This window comes from Ochotona princeps, chromosome 17 (assembly GCF_030435755.1).
Source record: "Ochotona princeps isolate mOchPri1 chromosome 17, mOchPri1.hap1, whole genome shotgun sequence".
Classification (NCBI taxonomy): domain Eukaryota; kingdom Metazoa; phylum Chordata; class Mammalia; order Lagomorpha; family Ochotonidae; genus Ochotona; species Ochotona princeps.
The window spans coordinates 16,340,139-16,349,210 of NC_080848.1; the positions used below are offsets into that span (position 1 = coordinate 16,340,139).

The 9,072-nt window shown below is 57.7% G+C and overlaps 2 protein-coding genes across 5 annotated transcripts in view; one reads left to right on the plus strand and one right to left on the minus strand.

Moving 5' to 3' along the window:
• Positions 1–2,367, plus strand: part of DNAJC7 (DnaJ heat shock protein family (Hsp40) member C7) — a 32,553-nt gene extending 30,186 nt beyond the window's left edge. For all 3 annotated transcript variants that reach the window (XM_058676017.1, XM_004599099.3, XM_036496140.2), the window contains 2 exons: positions 1,789–1,851; positions 2,047–2,367. In XM_058676017.1, coding sequence (XP_058532000.1) covers positions 1,789–1,851; positions 2,047–2,084 — 101 coding nt within the window. In that variant the 3' untranslated portion in view covers positions 2,085–2,367. The remainder of the gene's footprint in view (positions 1–1,788; positions 1,852–2,046) is intronic.
• A 660-nt stretch (positions 2,368–3,027) lies between these two features.
• Positions 3,028–9,048, minus strand: CNP (2',3'-cyclic nucleotide 3' phosphodiesterase). 2 transcript variants are annotated; one of them, XM_058676018.1, is made up of 4 exons: positions 8,892–9,048; positions 7,086–7,755; positions 5,468–5,607; positions 3,028–4,399 (listed from the first exon to the last, which is right to left on the minus strand). In XM_058676018.1, exons 1-4 carry the CDS (start codon positions 8,892–8,894, stop codon positions 3,950–3,952), a joined length of 1,263 nt encoding a protein of 420 aa, XP_058532001.1. In that variant the 5' UTR covers positions 8,895–9,048; the 3' UTR covers positions 3,028–3,949. The 2 variants fall into 2 exon arrangements, with proteins under 2 accessions (XP_058532001.1, XP_004599155.1); XM_004599098.4 differs by lacking the exon at positions 8,892–9,048 and adding an exon at positions 8,558–8,700.
• Between the last annotated feature and the right edge of the window lie 24 nt (positions 9,049–9,072).

Below are 9,072 nucleotides of genomic sequence, written 5' to 3' on the forward strand. Positions count from 1 at the left end.
CTGATGCCAGCCTGTTGGCTTCCACCAACAAGTGCATGCAGATCCTACAGAGAGCCCCGGGTGCTCTCCAGGTCAGGGTCCCGGGCTGCATGTTCGGGTTTAAATGAACCTGAGCTTACCAATAAGAGGCGTGTTCTCTCCAGCCGAGGAGCAGGGCTGTCAGCACTTCGAGGCTATTAAAGAATTTAAATAGGGACCTGAGGGGCCAGGTTGTTTGAATTTAAATGTTTGGTTATTTGAAAGGCAGAACTAGAGAGATGGGGAGGAAATGAGAGACGGAGAGCTTCCACATTCTGGTTCCCTGTCCAGTGATTGCGACAGCCAGGGCTGGGCCATGTCAAAGCCAGAAGTCTGGGCCCAGTGTGGTGACCTACTGGCTAAATCCTCACCTTGAATCCACTGGAATCCCATATTGATGCTGGTTCATGTCCTGGCTGCTCCACTTCCCATCCAGCTCCCTGGATGATGGCCTAAAGTCTTGAGACCCTGCACCCAAGTGGGAGTCCCAGAAGAAGCTCCTGGCTCCTGGCTTCAGATTGGCTCAGCTCTGGCTGTTGCAGCCACTTGGGGAGTGAGCCAGCAGAAGGAAGAACTTTCTGTCTTTCCTTCTGTCTGTAAATCTGCCTTTCCAATAAAAAATAAATCTTAAAAAAAAAAGAGGCTAGAAGCCTGGAATTCCATCCAGGTCTCCCACATAGGTGGCGGGAGCCCAGGCACTTGGGCCATCTTCTGCTGCTTCCCCAGGCATGTTAGCAGGGAGCTGAATCGGAAGTGGAGCACTGGAACTCAAACCAGCACCATGTAGGATGATGGTGTCACAGGCAGTGAGTGGCTCAATGTGCTGCCCCACAGTACACAATACCAGCCCCTGGAAATAACTGTGATAGGGGAAGAGGGGGTGCAGAATGGAAGACACAGCAGGTAGGAAAGGCCTGGAGGGTGGGCAAAACAACATGACTTTGGCCAGGAAGATGAGCAGCTATGCAGGGAAAGGGCAAGGTGCTTTAGGACACCATGTGGTAGCTGATGGAGCTACGTCCACCTGGCACAACTTGGAACATTCACGTCCCAGACAGAAGTGCCTGGGTCTGTCCTGGTGTCTCTGCTTCCTACCCAGCTTCCTGCTGGTGCCTCGTACCAGATGAAAGCCCAAGTGCAAGGGCTCCTGCCATCAGTGTGGACCATCCCTGCCTATTGCGGCATTTTGTGGACCAGAGGACAGAATTAACACATGTGTCTGTCTCACTGTGCATTTAAGTAGATGAAAAAGAAAAAAATGGGGGTGGGGTTCTCAGAGCCAGGTAAGAGTGTTTCCTGTTCCAGGTGTCTTGAGCAGGTGACTGAATCCCCTGACAGACTGTGGCAGAGTACCCAGCCGCAGGAGTGGAACCTAGCAGGTGCTAGCTTTTCTCCTGGCTATACTGGGTGGAGTACTAGACATTCAAGCAAGTACAGTGAGGCATAGCTCACTGTAGGACCGTTTAGCCTTTTCAGTGGTAGCCCCAGCTTTGTGGGGGCAGTAAGTCTCACAGAGCAGGAACATTCCCAGTGGTTGAGAAGATGGGCCAGCAGAGGGAGTTGAAGCCGAGAAGGCTTTCCTGTGGGAGAAAGGAGTGGGGTCTGGCAGGGTGTCTATCACAGAGGGTGCGGCTGCTGTGCCCACCTCTTGTCTGATGTGGGGATTGGGGGCACTGGTCCGACTGGGAAGGCTGTGGAGCGCTTGAGATACCCTTCCGACACTTCTGATTGTCCCACCTTCTGTCTCTTCCCTGATACCCTGCGGCACAGACTTCGACGCGAACAACATCTTCAAGGCGTTCTTCGGAGGCCCTGGGGGCTTCAGCTTTGAAGGTGGGTGTGTTCCTAGATGTTGAAGGCACAGACTTGCCCTAGGTGGCTGGGGATGGGGTGGGGGCGCTCAGGAATGGAGAAGCTGCCCTCAAAGTGCTTTCCCTCTCCCTCTGAAGCAGCCCTTGGAGGCTCCTTACCATCCCTAGAAAAACCCATTGTGCGCACCAACTCACAAACCCTTCTCTCCCCTCCCAGCGTCCGGCCCGGGAAATTTCTTTTTTCAGTTTGGCTAATGAAGGGCAGCCACCCCAAACCCAGAAGATGCGGACTCGCTCAGTTTAATCTTGAATGTGGACATACTTCACCTCCTCCCTTCATCATGTCTCCGTGTACTTAGAGCAGTTTGGTTTTCACACTTGGATCCCATGTCTGTGTGATTCGGTGAAGAAAAAGGAGCCAGCGCCGAAGACTATGGGGAGGGGAGGGAGGCAGGCGTGGACAGGGAGGCAGCTTGTGAATTTTTGTTTTACTGTCTAACTTTATTAAAAAAGAAGAGAATAAAATGTTTTGACCCTCTCTGGCCATTGGCTCTGGCAGCTGCTTCTTGTTGCTTCACAGTTGGTGGCCAGAGCTGAGCCCCCAGCACAGGCCTGGTCCTGACTCGGAGCCAGAGGCCCAGTCATGGCCACACAGCAGATGTGCCTGGTGGGTTGTGAGCACCTTCCCACACCTGGTTATTAGCACAGGAGCGCCAGGCAGGCCAGAGAGGGGTCTCCCCTCTCTGATCTCCTGCCCCTTGCTCTGGACTGTGGACACATGACCGAGCAAAGCCCAAGAAGGTGAAGTCCCACGTGGCTCTTCAGGCCCCAACTCAGCATTGTGTCCCTTGTTGGAAGAGGCACCGGTGGCCTTCCCTCGAGAATGGAGTACAGCAAGCAACCTGCAATCTTACTGTGAAATTTTTTGAAGGGATTAGACAGGGATGCTGTGGTTAATGGGGATGAGCCCCCAGGCAGCCCCCACTTCTGCGAGCATCTAAGGCCAGCCTCTCTCGTTTCTGCCACCTCATGAAAGCCAACACTGTTCCACTGCCCAGCCTCGCCACAGCTGTGCCCAGCCAGCAGAGGGGAGACAGGACCGATGGCCCCGAGCTGGGGGACAAAGCCGGTCCTAATCAACCCAGCCCTAGCCCCAGAGAAGACAGCTGAACACAGAGGGCGAGAGATTACGCACAGCCAGGATTAACGAGATTTATTTCATTATAAGTCATTCCAGTTGCTGGGGCTGGGCAGAGCCAGGAGGGTAACATAAATTCCAAGCACTTTCTGTTGACAACCTGATTAGCAAGGTCCTGTTACTGAGCAGAAGGAGGTGGGGGGCACCCCAGAACACAGCCCATGTGGCAATGTTGAAAACCTCTTCCCAGCTCGAGGTCTGCCCCCTGGCTGTTGGTGCCTGCCAGCCCCCTGCCAAGAAGACACCATGGGGGCAAGATGGTCACACGGGGGCAAGACTGGGGCTCCCCGCCAGCACACTGTCTCTGGTGTTAACACATCAGAGCCACAGGACACCACTGGACCGGCCAGCCCATCATCGCCTTCCTGGGGCTCTTCCTGTTGTTTTTTCCCCCAGTTATCTAATATTACCATTTCTACCCTGGCAAATGGCTCCATTCCGCCCAAGGCTACAGTGATTAATAAATGGAGTCAAAAGTCCAGGGTTTCTCCCAAAGCCACTGCTCTTCCCAGGCAATGGATGCCTGCCCCTCCCACCACCCTGCCCACTGCCTTGCACCTCCCTCAGCGGGTTAGTGAGGCGGCAGGGACCTCCCCCAGCCAGTGTGGACCTGGGCAAGGGCTGGGGCCCACCAACACCTGGAAGAGGGTAGGGTTCGGGGTGCTGGCTGCAGCTCCAGGCCAGGCACGGCCCAGCCTCAGCTCTGGTGCAGGTTCCTGAAGATGCCTACCCACCCTCCATTGTGTTTAGCTCCTATTAAAGGGCAAGGATGTGGGGCGGGGCGGGCAGTGGGAGGGAGGCAGTTATATTACAAGTTTCCAAAAAGTTGCAGGCAGGTTAACTTTTGAGTATAAAAACAAAAAAGGAATCTTAAAGACCAGAGGGAAAGGCACCTTTTCCTCTCCCTCCACTTCAAACATGCTCAGATGATGGTGCAGGCCTGCAAGGTGCCCCCCTTGCGGCTGCCGTGCGTGGGCACAGGCTTGCCCTTGCCGTAGTAGCCGGTGAAGATGGCCCTCACCTCCATCTTCTTGGCCAGGCTCAGCATCCAGCGCCCACTGCCCAGGGAGTAGAGCTTGCCCCTGCTGAGCTCACCCACCTCCTCGCCGCGGCTGCCCCCCTTCTCCTGCCGCACAATCTCCAAGAGGTCGATGCCTGTCTGCACAGCCTCCACGTCGGCTGCACAGCCCAACGTGATGTGTGCCCGACTCCCCCGTGGCAGGTTGTCAGAAGGGGACACCTTGTCCACATCGCTCGGCCACAGCAGCAGCTCCTGCTCGCTCAGCTCCACCCGGGCCCCGGCTGTCTTGGGTGTCACAAAGAGGGCAGAGATGGTCAGCGTGAAGGCTTTGCAGTAAGACTTCTTCACCACCTAGAAGGCCGAGAGGGAAGAAGGGACCTGAGCTGGAGGCTGGCGATCTCCACGGGGCCTGGCCGACCAGGGCTCCGTCACTCGCAAGAGACGAGCACAGGTGTGCAGAGGAGATACCTGTGCCCCGGCCCTGCTGGCAAAAGCGGGAGAGCAGGTGACAGGCAGGCTGGGAGCTGAAAGCCCAGGCCTTGGCTTATAGCCTTGGGGCCTTCAGCACTGTGTGGCACTTCAGGTCCTGTGAGTTGGGCTAACCCTCAACACTAACAGGAAGCTCAGGTGACCACTGTGGAGCTGTTAATAGCCATGGCTCTGTACCCAGGCAGCAGGTACTCTGCAGGGCGTGGTGAACTCAGACATGTCCTTGTCCAAATCCACTGTCCCCTTTGGCTTACGTCAGATTCCATGGCCTCATTGGCTGTACATCTGATTCTTTGAGAAGGGCCATCTCTCACTGGCCTGTAAAGACATCTCTAGGTTCCCTCACAAACCCTTGTCCCAGCAGTAATGGAACAGGTCTCTAATAAACATTGCTAGATGAAGAAGTGGATACAGCTGGCAGTGCCACTGATTCACTCAAGGGGGCAAGGGTGAAAAAAAAAATCTAAGGGCTTCTCAACCTCGGGAATGGGAGGAGGGCAGTGAGCAGAATGGCTGCCTTAGCCAAAGCAGAGAATGGTGGGGACACAGGGTCAGGGAGGGCCTCCCTGAGGAGGCTGGAATCGAAAGGTCACATCCTCTGAGGGCTTACAGGCATGGGAGCCCTGCACTGGCGTGTGTAGGGGGGCGGTGAGCTCCACTGCCCCATGACTCCCTGGGGCCAGGGAAGGGACTTCCAGCCTCTGGGACAAAGACAGACTTGGAGAGGTGAGGGCAGCAGCCTGCTGTGTCCACCCATTCCTGTTCCACAGGAGACACTCAGGGCGGGCTATGGGAGCCAGATGACTCGGCCAGGGAGGAGGAGCTGCTGTCTGGTTTCTGGCCCAAGTCCCCATCTCCAAAGGGCACTGCAGTCTCTTTGGCCCCAGCTCCCCACCTCCCCCCAGCCAGGCACCCCTGGGGAGAACTCACCTCCTGCTGGGCATACTCCTCTGCCCCAGCGGCCTTCCCATAGTCGCAGAATTTGGTGGTGCAGTGCAGCACGCCCGGGGGTCTCTTCCCGAAGTAGCTGACCAGTTCCACCTTCTCCTTGGGCTCATCCCCGGAGATAACTGCAGGGAGCGGAGGCTGGTCAGAGCAGGCCAGGGAGTCTCAGGTGGGGAGGCACAGCTAGCCAAGCATAAATCCGTGAGCAGCTCTCCATGGTTCAAACACACACACACACACACACACACACACTCAGCAGCTGGACAGTCCTGGCAAGCATCTGCACCCCCCAGCCCTGTGGGGTGCATTTTTTACATCCCTTCTCCAAATCCTTAGGCACCAGGTACAGGGATAGGCAATGCAGGTACAGCAAGGAGGAGCAGTCCTGAAAGCCGGGGTGAGGGGGATGAAGGATGAGTGGGGTCAGGCAGTGGGGTCCAGTGGAAACAGCCAGAAACACACTCACTGGCTTGGGATGGACAATGGATCCTTCTGTCAATCCAGTAAGACAACATGCCCAGGGCACTGTACCAACTACTGGTCGTGCCCCATCTCTTCTGGATCCATTTAGGGAGGTAATTGGTGGCTTGGTGGAAGACAGTCTACAGAGGGTGTGCCTGGTCCAGGGGCGCTCTGGTATATGCTGGGGTAACACTGTGTAGCTGGTAGGCAGCCCCCAGTCCCCAGCTTTTACTAAAAGGAGCATAGTAAAGACTTCTACTTGGAAAGCAGGCCTTGTCCTCAGCTATCGCCCAAGCAGAAACATAAATTCCAGCTGTCCAGTTCCCATACAAGACAAGGCTGCCAGCTCTGGCCCGGAGCCCTGCCTCACTGTCCTCCCCTAGTCCAGGCCTGGCAGGCTCAGTCCCAGCCAGTCACTGCAGGGTACTCTGCACAGTCTTCTCCGAGACCTCCTACAGGTACGACATGAGCTGATGGAAACGTGGGCAGACTATTCCAACGAGGACGGTATCTAGCACTCGGGCATGTTAGAAACGGCGCCTGGGCCTGGGCACGTACAAGGGTGACATCCCCAGGAGGCCTCTTTGAAAGGACAAGGGCCGCTGGAGCTTCTCTTATCCCAAACCTGCCCTCTGTCTGGGGCAAAAGCCTTTACCGGGAGAGACCCTATAGCAGTGGACGCAGCCAGGGTCCAGCCCACAGCCCCTAGGCCCACTCTGGGCCCAGCTTTCCATCTGGAAAGCCAAGAGTTTGGGACCAACTGTGACACTGGCATTTTCCAGAGTTGAAGGATACCACGGGTTGTGCCGGGTGGCCTACAGCCTGGGAGCCATCCCTAGGAACGCCACGACAGTCCCGGCTTTCACATCTGCAGCTTACATCTGCACATAGTTATGGTTTTACTGACCTTGAATATGAAAATACTGTCAGCTCCTCCCCTCCACAGGAACACATCATCACCTGAGTACTAATCCAGATCCAGACTGGGGGAAGGGGCTCGGGAGCAGAGGACGGGAAGGGGTACACTCCATATTCCCATCGCTGTCACTCCCACTGCCCAAGGCTACCTCCCGTCCGCTTCTGCCCATTCCACCCTTTCCAAGTGCAACAAGCCCCCCACGCCCCCACCCTGACCACGCACAGTGCCGAAGCTCCTTCTTAAAGGCCTTGTGGCCGCTCAGCTCCTCCAGGAAGACCTGGCCAGCTTTGCGGAGGCTCTCTGAGCTCTTTTTGGTCAGGAACCAGCCGAAGAAGAGCGGCAGGAAGTCCTTCTCCAGCCCCGGCTTGAGCTTCTTGAGCTCATCGGCCGACAGCTGCCACTGACTCTTCTCCTTGAGCTGGGCACAGTCCAGGCGCCAGGCCGTCTTGGGCTCCACCAGCACCACCTGGTACTGGTACTGGTCAGCCACCTCAAAGAGCTGCTCCAGCCGCTCCCGCTCGTGGTGGGTGTCATCCAGCACCAGGACGCGCACATCGCGGCGGCAGTAGGCCGCCAGGTCTTCGTCCAGCCGCTTGTACTCCTCAGGGAAGGTGGTGCGTGTGCCGGGGGTGATCTTGTAGCTGTCGGCAGACACCATCTTGGTGCCATCCCGGTACTTGTCCACGATGAGCCGTGCCAGCGTGGACTTGCCACTTCCTGGCAGCCCGCGCAGGATAAAGAGTGTCTTGCACTCATGCAGCGTGGCCACCGTGTCCTCATCCTGCAGGAACGGGAACTGCAGCTCAGGCTGCTCCTTGGGCCCCGAGGAAGACATTTTACGGAAAAAGATCTTGGGCAGGAAGGTGTGGCTCTTTCGGGAGAAGCCTCTGCTCTGTGTGAGGAGGGGAAAGAGAGGAAACATCAGCCAGCTGCCGGGGTGCCCCTGCGGCTACCCCAGCCGCCTCGTCCCCTGGTCCTTGCCCTCTGCTCCTTCCTCCAGCCCAGACTGCCAGGAACCCTGGGGCCAAGTAAGCACCTCCCCAGACAAGGCAGGGGTGCCCACCTGTGCCAGCAGTGCAAGGTGGGGCAAGAGGTGCAGCTGTGCCTCTGAACAGCACAGAGGGCAGAAGTGCAGGCAGGGCCAACCCTGGGGCCAGTGGGTCTGGCACTGGCCTGACACCTGCAGAAACTGTGCCCTCCCTGGAGGCCCGGGGCTTCTCTCTCTCTCTGGCCACAGCTTCAGCTGCCCTGGCTCTAATACAGAGTTGGAGTGGAGGAGGGTGACCCAAAGACTGCCTCCCTTCCTCCCCCCAACAATGGCCGCAACAGATAATACTCTCTTGTCTGCCTTTGGGGGGGACACAATGGTCCCACAGAATAGCTGCTGGGGGGCAGGGCGGGAGAGCACTGGACAAAGAGCCTCATTCACAGCCTGCCACCTCCTCCACTGCCCGCTCCCAGGCCCCCACAAAGTTACCATCTTTGTGCCTGCCTCAGGACTGGGCAGCACTGGGCACCTGTGTCATGGGGTTGGCTCTGCTGGTGCCGCTTCCCCAAGAGTCAGCAGCACTTCTCCAAGCCATCCGTCCTCCCTCCCATCTGCTCAAAAGCCACAGGTGACAAAAGGCCTTGACCGTGAGTGGCTTCACACAGCAGTCGAAGGGCCCAAGCAGACACAGCTTCATCAGGCCGACCTTGCGCCTGTGCCTCCATGCGCTGCTCCTGGCCACGTCCAAGCCACCCCCCAGGTCGCCCCAGGACACCGCTGGACTCTGCAGCCGCTGGGTTCCTCCCTCACCCGGGATTCGCCAAACGCTTCCTTCAGCGGCCCCACTCGAGCTCCCCTACCCAGGACTCCCGCAACCCCTACCTGACGGCTGTGTTGTAGAAACTCTTCCCCTCAACCCCGGGCCTCATTTACATGCCACTTCCTCCCGAAAGTCTCCAAATACCCCCGATTTCCGTTATGAAAAAGCCACCCGCACTCCACCACCCGATGCCCTCCCCGGCCCCCAGCCGTGCGCTCACCATGATGAGGGGGCGCCGCCGTCGCTGCCTTTGTGGGCACTCGCGCTCCGGGCCACCCGCCTGTGCCACGCGAGCCTCACGGTGGCGGGGTGGGCCCCTGGCCACGCGGCCTTACATAGCCCGGAGGGCGGGCCCGGCCCCTGTGCGCGCAGGCGCTGGAAAGCGAAACTCAAACGGGCCG